At 39.1% G+C, this 17,977-nt stretch overlaps 1 protein-coding gene across 3 annotated transcripts in view; it reads right to left on the bottom strand.

Moving 5' to 3' along the window:
- Positions 1-17,977, bottom strand: part of Smurf1 (SMAD specific E3 ubiquitin protein ligase 1) — a 94,900-nt gene that overhangs the window by 17,310 nt on the left and 59,613 nt on the right. For all 3 annotated transcript variants that reach the window (XM_046453680.2, XM_046453682.2, XM_046453681.2), the window contains exons 2-8: positions 7,391-7,429; positions 6,203-6,311; positions 4,739-4,872; positions 4,528-4,593; positions 3,251-3,326; positions 1,574-1,815; positions 811-895 (exon numbers count right to left, since the gene is read on the bottom strand). In XM_046453680.2, the coding sequence (XP_046309636.1) occupies positions 811-895; positions 1,574-1,815; positions 3,251-3,326; positions 4,528-4,593; positions 4,739-4,872; positions 6,203-6,311; positions 7,391-7,429 (751 nt within the window). The remainder of the gene's footprint in view (positions 1-810; positions 896-1,573; positions 1,816-3,250; positions 3,327-4,527; positions 4,594-4,738; positions 4,873-6,202; positions 6,312-7,390; positions 7,430-17,977) is intronic.

The raw sequence follows: 17,977 nt of genomic DNA, 5'->3' as shown, positions 1-17,977 counted from the left end.
AGGAGTTTTGCTTTCAAGCCGTTTTTGTTAAGCAAGTGGTCTCCCTTCTAGGCTCCTGATGAATCTCCTCAATACAAGCCACAGAAGATGGGGGGCGGGGGGCACAGCATTTCTGACGGAGATGCTTTTGTAATTAACACAAAAGCCTATCATTTCCTACAGTGAGTACTGGAGAGATACCTCATTCATTTGCAGGTAATATTTCCACTGTAATTATAGATACTGAATCGTAAAATCAACATAGACTTGGAAAATCAAAGACAGGAAGCTTATTCTCAGGTGAAACAAATTATGCATAAAAAGGAAGTAAACATTACCAAAAAATCTTATTAGGTAGTAATGCTATTTTAAAAAAGAAACTCAACTCTGTTGTGGAGCATGTTGGGGAAGGAGCTCGGATCTAGGCTCAGCTGTATGGCCTGGTAGAAGTGATTCGTTCAGAAAAGCTTCATCTCCCCCAGAATGGGCCCACAGGGAATGAGCAAGAGGAATAATAAAGCAGCAGAGAAAAGGGGTAAGAGAATCTTTATATTTCCTCTTCAACTTATTGTAGAACATTTTAAGCATATAAGAAAGTTGAGAGGGGCCATAATGAAATCACCAATGAGCCCACTTCGACAATCACCAACTCTAGTCAACCTCGTTTCAAATACATCCTGTTCACTAAACACTCAACTTATTGAAGAAAATCTCATTTCACTCATCCCTAATTTTAGTTTAAACTGAGAGCAATATATCTGGAAGGGGACTGGCTATGCATGGCAACTGCTGGAAGACCAGCTTGGATGGTGGGCATTTTAGCAAACCTACCTGGGTATCCGGGGGTCATGCCATGTGCTAACTCCAGTCTGTGTGTGCAAAAAGTAAACTTGTCCTTGTACTGTCGTTCTCTGTTCTGCATAAGAAATTAGAGGATAGAATTAGAGAAGTCCAATTCCACGGAGTGGTCACTCTGTCCTCTAGTGTGTTCACAGCAATTCTACACTTCCTTTCACCATTCTTTAACTTTACTGGGAAAGGACCTGAAAGGACACAGCCCTGTCTCAACATCTGGAGGACCCGCCTTTATGCACATCTGTCACTTCTCTGCCACCTTAAGAATGACCTTTCACATTCATTTTTCTCTGTGTGCTGCACGGAACCAGGCATTCTTGCTTTCAAGCTGGTTTTTGTTAAGCAAGTGGTTTAGGTTCTGGATAATCTCGCTTCTGGATAATCTGCCAAGCCTAAACTACATCCTCCTTCACGTCTGTCCTCTTTAGGGGGTGGTCAAGGGATCCCTTCTTCTTGCCCTTGACCCCCTGCTGTCCTTCCCATGCTCCAGTCACAGATCATGGCTGATTCCCTCATCTATTTACACAATACCTGGGTTCTCTTTGGCATTAATGTGCCTAAAATTTCTAAACTGAGAGACCAGAGCGACTGCTGAGAAATCCCTGTCAGCCATACTCATACCTCTTTCCCAAGGGTCTTTACATGGCCACAGCCACCGAGTGGCATAGCCACATTAACACTTGCAAAAGCAGAGCTCCCGCAGGAACTCGATACGAGGGATGTGGCAGTGTCCTCTCACCATAGCCTTCAGGCAGTTCTGGTGACTGGTGGCCATGTGGACGGTTCTGGGGCGTCTGTAGTGAACCTCGGACTTCTGGATTTCTAAGTCGTTGTGCCTGAAGCCTTTGATCTTGACTTGGGGACTCTGCAAACCTGCAGTTCCCTCCACCTGCGGCAGCACCAGTACCATCCGAGTAAGGGGCCGGTTCCTCCATGAAGCAGCTGAGCGGCCTCCCGGGTCCCGAGTCTTCATACACGGTTCTGGAAGGAAGAAAGGCATAACAGGTGTGGGAACTCTGTGGCAGTGTCACGAGACTTGGGCCTTCAAATTCCACCCAATACTGTCACACATGTGGGTTCTCCTTTCTTTTAACAATTGAGAGAGAGCACCCCAAGTGTTGAGTTTTACACACTCCATCATGTCCTAATTAAACAGGGCGGACTCTTTCTAAGGAACAGGCGGCCAAAAGGAGCCAAATTGAAAGTGCCACCAGGGCCACCCATAAAGTGCAGCTTACGGTAGAGCTGAATGATGGGGGGAAAAAAACTATTTTGTACTATAAGGAGCCTGTGGAATGAGATTTCATTTTTCTGGGTTTAAAATCAAATCTAAATTCTTCATTTTGCTTGTTATTTTATTCTCTAATGGAATTCCTGGTTACATAAAATACTGCAATGATTCTAAGTGCTTTTTAAATATAAGTTTTTACCCCCTGGGCAATTTTGAAGACAATTTACCTTAAGAAGCTATTTTCCCTTATAAGTACTTGAGAGAAAAAAAAAAAACTCTTATATTGAAAAATTTCAAATATATACACAAATTGAGAGACTAGAACTATGAGTCCCCTCTCTCTCCCTGCCCCGCAACTCTATGTCCATCAACTAGTGACAACAGCTATCTCTGGGATGCTCTCTGATTCCTCCCCTCTAATGTCTAATGTTTTATCATTTCATCCTTAAATATTTCGGCATACACCTCTCAAAGGTAAGGACTTTTTCCATTATCATGACTACACGTTAATTTTGAAAAAAAATCAAACACCCACATTCAAATTTCTTCAATTATCTCCTAAATCAGGATCCAAAGTCCTCACGCTACATTTAGTACCGATGTCTCTATGTCTCTTTTTTATCATTAATTTATAGGTTCTCCTTCCCTCCTTTTTATTTTTAACTTTTCTTGCAGGATATCTGAAGACCTTGGGCATATTTCCTGTCCCCTGTGTTTCCAAGAGGTATGTTGACGTGAGATCATCTCTCCTTTGTGATACTGTCAGAAACTACTAATGATTGTTGCCTATTCTGTTAACTGACAGGGGATAGCAAAATTGTGACAGTGACCAATGAGTTTTTAAATATTTTGGGTGGTTTTTTTTTTTTTTTTTTTTTAGTGTTTTAGGTTCCCCCTTAGTGTCAAGTGTGAACTCATGAATCTTTAATAGATTTGATATGTTTTGATTCATTGCAGTTATAATTCTTATTGATGCTCAAACTGTCCCTTCTTTGGCCAGATGGAGGCTCCCAAGTTGGATCCTGAGTTTTTGGGGCACAACTCCAGCAACAAGTCAGTTGGATCATAGTTTTATCCCAAAAGCTGTGTCCAGCACAATGACGTAAAAGAGGAAGGTTACCTTCCTGCAGGCTGAGAGCCTATGGGAGCAGAGAGCTTGGCTGGCGACACCATGGTCATACGTACCCTTCATTTTCTAACAGTCCTCTGCAGTCCACCACCGACCCTCCAGTGCCTATTCTGTCTCGTGTCTGTAAACTGACTAAAACAGAGAAGAACGGCCTTCATTAAAACCAGTGGTGTTTTATACAACAGTAATACAAAGAGCCATTGCAACTTTATAATTTAGGTACCATAGCAAAAAAAAAAAAAACAAGGCATGTGTACACACACACACACACACACACACAGCCTTGTGCTTTCAATATGCTGGATTTTACTCCAGTAGCTGCATACACCACAGCCATCTGGACAGTCCCTGAAAATGTACAGCAGAAAAGGTGATGGGGTTCTTAAGTTCTCCATAAAGTAACAACGCAAAATTCAGTTCCTTTAACTTACTTTATCTATTAAGGGAATTATGACTCATGTTTAATAAGGACAACACGCTTTCATTATCTGCAAAATTTAGACCTCAGTATTTACACTCTTACTTTACTATGAACAACACAACATTTATGAAGTCGTTTCAGTTGTTTCCCACTGGCACATCCCTCCCCCAAATAAAGGAAGAAATCGCAAATGGAAAAGCAGTTAAGTGAGAACTTTTTCATTATGATCATGTTCGGAACATGTACGCGCTGTTCATTAGACTTGGCTCAGGTCTACCTAAGACAAAACCCAAAAGACAGGAGTCATAAAGTCACTCTGCTGCTGTGAGACCATTTTCTTTGATTCCTTTCGATGCAAACAGTCATCACCAGCCTTACCTAAAATACTGATAAAAATAGGTATGTAATAGAATGAGCTTCTAAAGAGATAAATCACTTCCTACAGAATGCCAAGAGTCAACACTGTAGCATTAGCACATTTAAATCTTTCTCTCTACATAATCCGATCCTTGACTTTATAATTTACATTATATACGAAATTCATCACAAATCCTCTTTGCTTTTTACATTAAGGGAGGGGGGGCTTCTCAAAGAAACTATGGCCCCAGTTCTTGCATATGTGGCCACCATTCTCAATCCTTGAATAATACAATGACATATTAATTGTCCACTAATGTGATGATCAGAATGACATTTAAAATTATAATCTCAAATCTTTCTGTACATGTGTAAACAACAGGATGAAGGCAGTTTGATAAATAAACAACACCACACACGATACAACCTTTCAGAGATGGCCCATATATGGTCTGTCCTTAGAAGTACGTCAATGCCTACGTGTGCTCCTCTGAGGACAAGCTGAGTGTTATGTTCTGTAAGAGCATCCCTTTATACAGATGAGAAAGTTCTTACCCACTATTTGGCCACGAACTGCATCAGTATCTGAGGGATTTAGTTTGCATAGATCCAAACGCTGGTCTGCAAACAAACAATTCAAAACTTAACCCAAGGAACGTTAACTAGGGGGAGGCAGGAATTCTGTATTCAGCATTCAAAAAAAAAAAAGATGCCTCCTAAGGTTTCTTCAGTTGCAATAAGAGGCAGAAGAGCATTTGGTTCTTACAGCCAGTATCTTTTAATCTGCTGATGGCATTGGAGAGCAGCCGCACGCAACCCAGGAAGCCAGCTCCCTGTTTCTTGTGAATTTTCTTGTGGTTCCATACGCTGATGGTTATAGAATCTGTTTTCCCAACGTATCTGAAAAGAAAATGCAAACTCGTTTTAATTGTATTTCTGAATTATGATAATATCATTGAAATTTTATGTGATTGATTTAAGGATTCTTATAAAATAAAGCTGACTCTATAGCCTGCATGTGACAGATATTCGATAAATATACCCACTACTAACTATAAAAAGCTGGGGGGAAAGATCATGCCCAGTTATGCGAGAAACAGGTGTAGATCACCCTATGTTCCTATAATGCTATAAAGAGGTTCACTGTATTCTAATACTTCCATAGGACAGTGACATGTTCATAAGTACTCACCAATTGGGCATAACAAATAAAACTAGTTCATAACAAGACACTCCTTATAAACTACCAAAAGTATACAAAAAGCACACTAAGACATGAAAGTCCCCCTCATTCTCAGTGTGAGTCAACTATAGAGACCAACTTTCAGGACAAGAGGTTACAATCACTTTCCAAGTCATTTCTGGACCCGTCAAGTAGCTGAAACTAAACTTTAGGATATAACTACTACTAAAAATCTGACCCAAATATACACAATACAGTTTGCTAATTAATCAGTATTACTTTGATGAAAGTTTCTTTTGGGTACTAGGGATTGAACCCAGGGGTGCTTAACCACTGAGCCATACCCCCAGCCCTTTTTTATATTTTATTTAGAGACAGATTTTCACTGAGTTGCTTAGGGCTTCAATAATTGCTGAGGCTGCCTTTGAACTCATGATCCTCCTGCCTCATCCTCCCAAGCCTCTAAGATTATAGGTGTGTACCACGGTGTTCAGCCACTTTAACGAAAACGCAAACACAGGTACATATAAAATAGTGATCTTCAAAGTGCAATTCCATTCTTGAATGAATATACAAAATTGTCTGCTTATACATGTTTGATCATGGGCTTATATACGTTGGATTATGCAAAACTAAATTTTATTCTGCAGAAAATTTCTCTGTATTAAAAAAGCAAAATGTTTTTAAAATCAACAGAACTATGTGATCCTAATAATGCATTTTTTTAGGTTAAAAACTACAACTAGATTTAGGGTTTCACTGAAAAACATGCTCTTTCCTGCTAAAATGACCAGGAGATTGAAAAGTCTGAGGATCATCATTACAGTAAGAAACCATCAAAATCTCTGCAAACACCAAGTGAAAGACCTCCCAAGTACTAAAAGTGTAAAATTTGGTGAGATGTATTTGTTTCACCATTTACTTGTTATCATTCACAAGTTAGCAACTCCCCCCTCCCCCACACCAACGTTCTTCCCTAAACGCTCCTATTCCATGGAGACACCCACTCCCTGCTTTCCCTAAGTGGCTCACAGGCCTCCAACTCACAGATCATAGTGCTGGTTCCACTTTGGGTCCAATGTGTTTTTCACAGTGTCGGTTGAGTGGCACTGCCCAGAGCCGTCCACAACAATCTTAGCAAAGGGGTCAGGGAGTCCTAGAGGAGAGAGGACAGCCACAGCGGGATGAGAAGAGTCACAGACACCTCTTTCAGGCTAGAGGGAGCTACAAGGTCAGTTAGCAGGGCAGAAGATTGTCCTGGGACTTTATTCTCTGATCTAAGATTAGTTTCAACTGGCAAAGTAAATGATTGCTATTTAGCTTTCTGAGAGAGACACCCTGTGTGTTTTCACTCTCTGATGTTTAGAGGACAGAAAACTATAAAAATGGGTTTAAATTCAAATAAATTTCCATCTCTGCTGACCACTAAGGGGGGTTAATTAAATGGAGGGAAAGGTATCTGTAGTTCATTGTATTTATGCTTTCTAAAAATAGTAGTACCCAGAAATCTCAGTCTGTCTTACCTATGGAATGTCTTACCTACCTTAATTTGGTAAGTCCCTAAATATCAGCGTATGATTCAGACAGGTTTATGGGATCAGACAGGTGGTGAAGTGTGAGGGTTCTGGAGATAGACCTGGAAGTGATCCACAGCTTTGGAGCTTCCCAGATACTTGGATAAAGTCTTTGAGCCTAAGATTCATCTCTAAAGTGTGAATAATACCACTTAAGAGCTGAGCCGTGATCTTGGGAGGATCAGAAAGTGTGAAGAATTTAACACTGCAGGCATCTACTTGACAGTAGGTGAATTTCTTACATTAAGGAGTGATTTCTTCCTGTAGGACTCTCTATTTTTTACAATGCTTTGAATTATGGGTCTTTAAAAATGTGATTTAATTTAGAAAACTGGATTAATAATTCTACTCAAGCCAACTATTTTACAGGAAAATGTCTCATTTATTCTTGGGAAAAAAACACTTTGTTCAACAGAAAGCAAAACCCTCTAAATAAGGAGGCAGAGAGCCCAGGTATGACATGCAGTTTTTCTGGTATGATTTAAAAATTCTGTGTTTTTGAGCAAGGGAGCCCCTGCGCGGTAGTTGACTGGGAAACCAAGTTTCTCAAACCATGTATTTTTATTCCAAGGCTTTTAGGAGAATACACCCAGTGTTTTTATAAAGGTTAAAATTTCAGAAATACATGATATTATAAGAGCAAAAATGGGTGTTTACTTACTGAAGAAGTCTTTCTTTGCAAGGTTCTTGGCACATAATACTAAAAACAAACAAAAAAATACTAGGATTAGCATTTATGGACAAGATTTCCACCATCGCTAGTCTGTATTTGCAATAGAAAAACAAAGATTTTAAAGATCATCTTTGCCAATAATTTGTCTTTCAAATTTAGTACCACATTAAACAAAACCCCAGCAACGACCTAAAACGTAAAGTACTTTCTCCTCAAATTAGAGACCAACTATAACTAATCTAAAATGCTTTAGTTTAAATTTAAAATTATACTTAAACAGAGCTGGATTTATCAATATGTTCTTAAACTACATAGGAGCCCATAAAAACCAATTCAAATAAGGAAATAAAGACCTGAAACATTTACCTTTATAGCTAGCTATTGCTAACAACAGTGAAAGGAACTAGGCATTTTTGGTGTTCTGATGAATTTTTTTTTTTTTTAAGTGAGGCGCTCTGAACCCAAGGTCTTATACAAGCTAAGTATACGTTTTACCACTGAGCTGTATCCCCAGCCAATAATGTGATTTTATAAACATAAAGTTTGGTATGTGGAAGAATAGAAAGCAAGAGGAGAAGGGTAAAAAAAAAAAATATATATATATACACACACACACACACACACACACACACACCAGGGTGTTGTGAAAAACAAAAGACAAAATGTATGCTAAGAATCTAGCACAGTGTTGGTATATAAAAGAATGCAATTAATAGTGATATTCTTTCATTCATGAGGTAGTATCAGTTGCCATTAAAAAGCTTTGTCAAGGAAGAATATACAATGCACTCTCTTCTTTTGTACTGCTTCACAAATTTTGCTAATTTTTAAGAATACGTTTATGACTAGGAATGTAGTTCAGCAATATGTGTGTGCCTAGCATCCTTGAGAGTCTGGGTTTAATTCCCAGTACTGAAAAAAAAAAAAAAAAAAGAAGAGAGAGAGAGAGAGAGAATATAAAGTTTAAGAATTTATAAATATTATTTTACAAAAAATATATTCACATAATATTTATTGTACAAACTTTTGCTCTTTACATAACAGCTTTATTTATATGTAATTCATACACCATATAATTCACCCATTTAAAGCATATAATTCAGTGATTTCTAGTGTACTCATGGAGTTGAACAACCATCACAATAAATTTTAAAACATTTTCATCCTCCCCCAAAAGACATACTACACCCAGGCACAGCTGCTCTCCATTTAACCTCAAGCTCTCCAGCCCTAGGCAACCACTAACCTACTTTGTGTCTGAGATTCTGCCTATTTTGAACATTTCACATGAATGGGATCATGTGATACATGATCTTCTATGACTGGCTTCTTTCCCTCAGCAGGGTGTCTTGGAGGTTTGCCTCCCTAGCATGAGTCAGTGGCCATCCCTCTGTATAACTGAGTAATCCTCTGTATGGATATACCACAACTTCTTTTTTGCTCATTAGCAGATGGACATTGGGTTGTTTCAACTTCTTGGCTAATTATACATAATCCTGTACCTGCTGTTTTATAGTCATGTTTTCTCTTCATTATAAACCTGTGAGTGAAGTTCCTGGAGGGACAATAAGGTAACTGCATGTCTAACATTTTGAGGAGCTACCAGGCTGTTCCCCAGAGTCTGCACCACGCTATGTTCCTGCCAGCTGTGTCTGAGGGCCCCACTCACTCTTCATCCTCCTTAATATTTGTTAGTGTCTCGGTGATTTTCCATCTCTGTGGTTTTGATTTGCATTTCTCTGATGACTGAAGCCTTTGAGCATCTTTTCATGTGCTTATTAGCTATTGGTATGTCTTCTTAGGAGAAATTACTTGTCCATTCTCTTCTCCACTTCTAAAAATCCTTATCAACTATAAGATTATTTTCTCCCATCCTGTAGGTTATCTCTTTCTTTATGGTATCCTTTGAAGCACCCAAGTTTTAAATTTTTAACTAAATCAAATTGATCTATTTTCTTCAGTTGTATGTGCTTTTGATGTCATATCTAAGGCAACTGCCTAACCCAAGGTCTTGAAGATTCACTTCTCCTATATTTTCTTGTAACAGTTTAATGGTCTAGGTGCTGTGGAAACCCAGCCTGGCAGCCCTCGAAACATTAAACATGCCGTTAACCTTACTGTCCCCGGGGAACTTCACTCATGTTTATAATGAAGAGAAATCAATCATGTCTAAATAATAACTTGTGTGGGATTATTTATAATAGCTAAGAAGCAGAAATAACCCAGATGCTCATTAGCTGACGGATAGGACTCATCTGTTAGCTCTTAACTACTCCTTTAGGTCTAGGATCCATTTTGAGGTTTGGTTTTGTTTTTTTTAAGGGTGTGAACTGGTCCAGCTTCATTCTCTAACCAGGGAATCTCCAGTTGTACCAACACCATTTGTTGAAAAGACTGTTCTTTCCCACTGACTGGTCTTGGCATCCTTGTTGTGGTCTCTGAGTTCTATTTCACCGATCCATAAGTCTCTTCTCATGCTGGGACCACACTCTCTTAATTACTATAACTTTTTAGTAGCATGGATCTTCTATCATTGCTCTTCTTTTTCAAGACTGATTTTGCTATTCTGAATCTGTTGAGTTTCCACATGAATTTTAGAATCAGCCAATGCCATCTGGGACTCAATAAGGACTGGACTAAATCTGTAGGTGAATTTTGAAAGCACTTATCTTAATAATATGAAATCTTATTATCTTAATAATATGAAATCTCTGTATCCACATGTAATTTCTTCCATTTATTTAAGATCTTTTTTTTCAATACTTTCAGCTTTGTTTTGTAGTTTTCAGAGTATCCATTTTGCACCTCTGTTAAATTTATTCTTATTTTATTTATTTTTTATGCTGCGGCATGATGAATTGTTTTCTTAATTTCATTTTCTGACTGTTCATTGACTATGTGCAGAAAAACAATTGATTTTTGTATATTTAACTTGTACCTCACAACCTTGCTGAACTCATTAATTAGCTCTAACACTTCTTTGTGGATTCCTTTGCATTTTCTACATGTGAAATCATGTCATCTGAAAATATATTTATTTCTTTCCAATATGAATGCCTTTCTTCTCTTACCTAATTCCACAGTGCCTTCAGTACAATACTGATTACAACTGGTAGAAATCCTTGTCTGTTCTTGATCTTAAACTTCAAATTTTCAATCAGTGGAGCATGTGTGAGCTATTGGTTTTCAATAGATGCCCTTTATTAGGCTGAAAATTTTTTCTTCTATTCCTAGTGTCAGTATTAAATGTTCTAACCATATAATGGTGTGACATTTTGTCAAGTGATTTTTCTGCATCTACCAAGACTTTCATTCAGTGTTTGCCTTTAACTATTGATAATGTTATTACATTAATTGATTTTCATATGTTGAACCAACCTTACAATTCTGAGAGAAATTCTACTTGATAGTAATTCATAATCCTTTTAATACTCTGCTGTATTCATTTTGCTAGTATTTTGTCAAGGAATTTTGCATTTCTATATCCACCAGTATCTGGGTCCTCGTTTTTGTAAGAGCGGGTACCACACTGCTTCTGAATGCAATGACTCCGGTCCCACATTTCAAAAACATTATTCTGTGTTTGTATTTACAAGGCTAGTGATGTTGTAATTTAATGCTCATTCCAGTGGAATTTGGTTACATCATAAAATGGAGAAGGTCTTAGTAATATTAGCACAAAGAAAATTTTGCCTCAATTTTGTGTAAAGGTCATTTAGGGTCATTCTGAATCTTGTTTAAAGGCATATGATCCCGCCTACTAAAATAATTTTGTGGTCTTAAGATATAATTATCTTTGTCTACTCTAGGAGGTTATAATAATAGAAGATAATTCATTAGACAGTATAAAATTCCACTCTATCTAGATCTAGCCACTCCTTTCTAAACAAATAAGTTTAGGTACCAGTTATGCATGAGGTTCTGGGGATACAACAAAGAATAAAAGAGATATTTATTCTTAGAGAAAATGAAGCTTATTTTCCAGCGGAGATCACTGCACAGTTGCTTCAGCCCAATCTCTGAAGTGCCCCTTGACCTTGGCCACATCCCGTCTCTTGCAGCCCATGATTTCCTAACCACCACCATAGCTCTCCTAACACTGGGGATACGACAAGAACAAATTACACAATGTTCACTAAACATCTGAAATCGTGGAAGGAAAATGTCTTGCTCACAAAAGATGGGGTCATAAGAATGCCACCTGTGGCGTCACACACTCCCAGAATGAGCCACAATGACAGAAATTTAGTACTTTATTCTATCTTGAGATAGAAACTTCTGCTGTATTTTTTTTTTTTTACTCTCCCCTCTCTTTATGTGTCCTATTTTTTTTTTTCCCTTCTGTCTCTTGAATTTGTCCTTTCTTATCTTGATATCCACTCTCCTATCTTTAGCTTCATCTACTCAAAACAGGGCCCTCCTGCCTGAAGCTTCACAAGTCTCCAAGCTGCTGGATCATTCTTTGTTTTTCCCTCTCTTTTTCTTTGGAGACAGGGTCTCCCTGTTACCCAGGCTGGTCTAAATTGATGGACTTAAGGGATCCTCCCACCTCAGCCTTCTGAGGAGCTGGCACTCCAGGCCAGTACCATCACACCCAGTGGAGCAATTTTCATGTTCTTAGGCTTAAAAAACGATCTAATAGCTGTGATCTCTGAAACTCCGAAATCTAAATTTCTGCCTGGGTTTTAAGGTTTCCCATTCCCAACTATCCCTTTTATTTCCTGTTCTTCCTCATGGTCTACTTGGATTCACTCCCCCTCCTGTCTAGCCCAGAGGTTCAGCCTTGTTCCTTAACCCACCTGACAACACCTAGTGAAGCCTCCTTCAGGCCCATGTTTCCCAAATGACACTCTGTGATCACATTTCTACTAGGGCCAGACAAAAAAATAAGGACACCGTAGTGGAATTTTCACAAGACTGAACTAATGACTTGTAAATGACCTTTTTCCTGAGGTTCTATCTTTCCTTTTTTTTTTTTTTAATGTTAAAATATCCTCTCTTTAATGAAATGAGGTAATAAAACCTGTTGATAATTTTAACAATAACTTAGCCAAATAAAATAGTTCGCAATATTATATTGATACTCACATCTAAATGTTTGGAATAATCTGAAAATTACTACCCTGACTATGGATGATCTAGTCCCTCTTTTTAGTGCAATTTACTTTAAGAACCGCAGAGTTTAGCACTCAACAACTTTCCATGCAAGTTGCTTGTCACCCCAACTAAAGTCCTCTGCAGGAGAAGTCAAAACCTCAAAACATATAAATGGCACATATAAATGTGGCACTGACCATGGGGATTTGATGATGAACTAAAAACAGAAAATAAGCCAAAGAATAACAATGATAGCAACAGAAAACTATGCTATTATTTCCATAGCTTTAAACATCTATATAAAATGTTGATTTATTAGAAAATATAACTTACTCACCCAGGAGACCTGTGAACATATGTGTTTGCTATCTACTTGATCTAGCTTTTAGGTCTAAAACTCACTTTTAAAATTTTCTCTGGGGAAAAAATCCTTTTAGATACAAAAAGGGGTAAGAACAGAATCCCTGCTAAAGAAGGGATTTTCTGCTTGTGAGTTTTACTACCACACCACATTCAAGACCACTGGCCCATAGCCATTGATCTGTCCATTCTGATACAAGTCAGGAAATCTTCAGATTTGTATTAGAAGAAAAAAAAAAAAAAACAACACTGCAGTTATATCAATAGACTTGAAATGCCAAAGAACTCAAGCCCATGCACCTGTACCAGAACAAAACTGCATTCTATTATCTGCTCACTAAAACACTTTTTTCCGGTCCTTCTCAATCCACAACTACACACATTCTCAACTCTTCAGGCACCATTACACGATAAGATAATTTTCCTTTTCAGGGGAAACTTGTCTATGTTAACAAAACAGTCTAGCAATCACCAGCCCACCCTATTGACATCAGAGGGTGGGGTGAGTCTCTGGTAAAGTGAGTAACAATCCTCAGATGGGTTTCCAAAATACATCCTTGCTTAAAATATGGAAGTCATATGCTCATCTTCTATAAGTGTATTTAATTCCAAATAAACAACAAATTTATGTGAATTATTGGAAACCAGAGATGTGACAGAGTTCAAATCATACCCCAAGCCATGCAGGGTATGCTCCAAGGACTGAGCTAAGGCGCCTGTCCCTCCACTTATCCCTATGTCACCTCTAGCAGCAAATACTGTACTACCTGTGCTTCCGCATAGGCTAAAAAGCACTTTTATATACATCACCCTCTAGTTACTCTCAGGATGGGGCAAGTGAACGTACAGAGCAGGTGTCCTTTTCTCCCACTTTATGGGTGAAAGTATGATGGCTCAGAAAGCAGGGGGCTGGGTGGTGCTCAGAGACAGAGCATTTGCTTAGCATCACTAGGTTCTGGGTTCAATCCCCAGCATTGCAGAAAGGAAGGAAGGAAGGATGGAAGGAAGGGAGAGAGGGAAGGAGAGAGGGAAGAAGGAAGGGAGGGAAGAAAAGGAAAGGGATGGGGAGGGGAGGGGGAAGAGGGGAGGACAAAGAGGAAGGAAGGGAGGGAGGGAGGGAGGGAGGGGGGAGCGGAGAGTAAGGGAGAGAAGAAAGGGGAGGGGATGGGAGAGGAGAGGAGAGGAAGGGGAAGGTAGAAAAGAAAGAAAGAATCAATAAGGACTCAGAATCTGACCTAGGTACCTCCTTCCCACCTCCAGCCACTATGCCTTCTTAACCTCTTTCTTGCTCAACACTGTATCCCTAGGACGTGGCACATAGAGGTGACTTTAAAAAGATTTGCTGAATATGAATTAGGTAATAGCTTTTTTAAAACTACCCAATTCCCCCCTGGAATATAAGCTACAAGAAGGCAGAGGGTCTGCTCAGCCATTACATCCCCACCGTGGAGCAGGGCCTGCCATAAATTAGTGAGTGCTCAATAAATGTGTGTTGAAATCAATGAATAACTGCTTGATCCACTGGAGTGAGTGCGATTGCTCTGCCAGCGCCTCCCCTGTGATCTGCCTGCTATGGCTGCTCCAAGACGCTGCTGCCTGGCAGAGTCACTCTTGAGAGCAACTTGATGCTATTGCACAAGGTATCCTAGTGACATTTGGCACTAAGAAAAAGAATGCTCTGCTGTTTTAAACTAGAGGTCCTGTTACAATGGGGGAAATGAGATATGTGTCAAAAAGAAGTAATGAAGTCCTACAGACATTTGGAACTCCATTTTAATAAACTGTCATGAGTGGACAAAGTCATTTTTACATCTTAAGGAAGAATCTCCAAGGATCTGTGAGGCCATTACAGTCCAAGAAAATTTATAACTGAGGTTCATACTTAATCTTTAAATCGTACTTTTTTGTCTTGCCTGCAGGGCTGGGGATTGGAACACAGGTCCCCAAATTTTACTTTAAAAATGTTGCTTCCCCACCCACATCTGCCCCCACAGACTCCACAGCGCCTCAGCAGGTGAGCCCTCCTGGTGAAGACAGACGCCAGGCCCCACAGGAAACAATTTCTAAAGCTGCTGTTCCTTGTTTGATTTCTTCCCAAGTATCACCACCAACCAACACCTTAACTCTGGAAGAAAAGAAATGTGTCCCATTTAGAGCCTGTCTCTATAGGACAGTTGATTTTTTTTAAAAAATATTTTTATATATTTATTTTTTAGATGTTGATAAATCCTTATTTTATTCATTTATTTATATGTGGTGCCGAGAATCGTACCCAGTGCCACACACATGCTAGGCAAGCACTCTACCACTAAGCTACAACCCCAGCACTTTTTTTTTTTTAAAATTAAAGCATTATACATAGTAGTTGGGTTAGCAGTGATAGTTTTGACAGTCATACATGCATAGATTTGATTCACTCCATTTCAGTCCGTGCCCTCTACCTTCCCTCCCCATTTTCCTCCTCCTTCTGCTGATCTTCCCTCACTTTATTATTTTTGATTGGTGCCTTTTACATATACCTAAAGGTGGAATTCCCTGTGGAATATTCCTATATGCACATGGCATGATTTTGTCAAATTCCTTTTGCATTTCCTCCCGTTTCCCCCCACTTCCTCCCTCTCTCACAATCTCTTCCTTCTACTCCATTGACCTTCCCTATATCTTTGTGATATCTGATCCCCTCCTTTCTTCCCTTATTTTTCTCTAGCTTCCACGTGTGTGAGAAAACATTTGATTCTTGATTTTCTGAGTCTGGTGTATTTTACTTAACATAATGTTCTCCATTTCCATCCATTTTCCAGAAAATGCTATAATTCTATTCCTCTTTCCGGCTGAGTAAAACGTCACTGTGTAGTATATACCCCCTGTTTCCTTAGTCCATTCATCTATGGATGGGCAGCTGGGATGGCTCCATAATTGATTCCTGGGAATGGTGCTGCTATAAAATGTGGCTGTATCACTACAGTATGCTGATTTAATTCTTCTGGATAAGAACCAAGGAGTGGGATAGCTGGGTCATATGGCGGTTCCATTCCTAGTTTTTTAAGGAATCTCCATACGACTTCTCAGGGTGGTTGTACTAATTTACAGTCCCACCTACAATATGTGAGTGTATCTTTTCCCACATCTTCACCAGCATTTTTGATAACTGCCATTCTGGTGAGTGTGAGGTGAAAATCTTAGTTTTGATTTGCATTGCCATGATTGCTAGAGATGTTGATTAATTTTTTCATATATTTGTTGCCCACTTATGTTTCCTTTTTTGGTGGGGGAGTATTAGGTAGTGAAGCCGGGGGTACTCAACCACTGAGCCACATCCCCAGCCCTATTTTGTATTTTTTATCTAAAGTCAGGGTCCCAATGAGTTGCTTAGTACCTTACTGTTGCTGAGGCTGGCTTTGAACTTGCTATCCTCCTGTCTCAGCCTCCCAAACTGCTTGGATTACAGGCATGCGTCACTGTGCCCCTGGCTATTTGTGTTTCTTTTGAGAAATGTTTGTTTAGTTCTTTTGCCCATTCATTGATAGGGTTATTTTGGATTTGTTGTTGTTGAGATTTTGAGCTCTTACATAAACCTGATGGGATGTTTCTCAACCATGTTGGAGTAGAACAAGCCATCAAAGGTCAGGGCCATTTTACGGATGGAAATATTTCCTCACCTTGAACCATAGGAAAATTTAGATTCGCATTGACAAAGTTTTGCCTAAATACTTACAATCCAAAAGCAACCAGTTCCTAGGTCACTTAGTTCTTTAATGCTGTCTCCCTATATGTTTATCTTCCCTTTCTATTGTCCCTTATTCAAATACTGTATAGATGACAATGTTTCTTAATTCCAACAATTCCTTCCCCAATGTCTAGTATCTCCTGAAAATAACACGGTAACTTTATCACCAGGAACTAAGCATTTTGCAATTTGAGCCTCCAACACTACCCTGGAGAGTAGAACTTCCCACACCACTGTGGGCACAGGCATCTGCCAGAAACATTCAATAAAACTTATCAATGGATAAGTTTGGAAATTTTGTTTCATGAAAAATTTTAAATGCAATCTAGTTTCCTTTAGTGTAACTAATAATAGTAGCTAAAATTCATCAAATTCTTATGGTGTAAACAGACACTACATATGCATGACCATGTTTACTTGACATCACAATTCCATGAGATAGTTATTCATGAGAAAATATGACCAACTACAGTTACAGAAAAAGCTGCTGCTTCTGGGTAGTGAATCTATTTGTGCTTTTTTTTGGTATCTGGGATTGAACCCAGGGGTGCTTAACCACTGAGCCACATCCCCAGCCCTTTTTCATATATTTTATTTAGAGAAAGGGTCTTGCTGAGTTACTTAGGGCCTCGCTACATTGCTGAGGCTGGCTTTTGAACTTTCGATCCTCCCACTTCAGCCTCCAAAGCCACTGGGGTTACAGGCTTGCGCCACCATGTGTGTTTAACCAACAGTTACCAATCACCAACCACACCTGGAGCTCTGTTCTAAACTGAGGAGCACAGGAACAAAAGCTTGTACTGGGGCTACTGCCCCTGCAGGAGGGTTTGGCTCCTTGGCAAACTGAACAAACATCACTTACTTTTTAACTTTTCCTAACTGCTTGAAATTGACTTCTCAAGCTCAGAATATCCTCCCAAGGTTGTATAGTATAAAACTAAACCTTTCCAGAAGAAAATGAACTGTAACTCCCAAAAGTCTGCCACTAGGTAAACTGAATTTGATCTTCACCCTAGAAGGGAACTGAATTAAATCTATCAACAGGAAATAATTCAGAGTGAACGGGAGAAGAACTCTACAAAATCCAAACATCCTCACTCTTAAAGACTTATCCATATAAATAAAGCTCCGTTCTTAAGATGCAGCCACTTTAAACAAGGTGTTTTAGCTGAGAATAAAGGAAAAGCTGAGGATTTAGTGGGGAAAAGGCTAGAATTGAGAAAAGAAGTCATAATAATCAGACCAGACAAAACATGCAGGCAAGGGGAAGGGAGGCGGATGGGAAAGAGGAAACCACGAATTGAACTTGACCAAATCATGCTATTACATGTATGAACATGCCACAGTGAATTCCACCTTTATGTATATCTACAAAGTGCCAATTAAAAAAA

The sequence above is a fragment of the Marmota monax genome, unplaced genomic scaffold, assembly GCF_021218885.2.
Source record: "Marmota monax isolate L192 unplaced genomic scaffold, Marmota_monax_Labrador192_F-V1.1 WCK01_AAM20220418_F8-fsc00148, whole genome shotgun sequence".
NCBI classification, from domain to species: domain Eukaryota; kingdom Metazoa; phylum Chordata; class Mammalia; order Rodentia; family Sciuridae; genus Marmota; species Marmota monax.
This window is presented reverse-complemented; position numbering and strand designations above follow the sequence as displayed.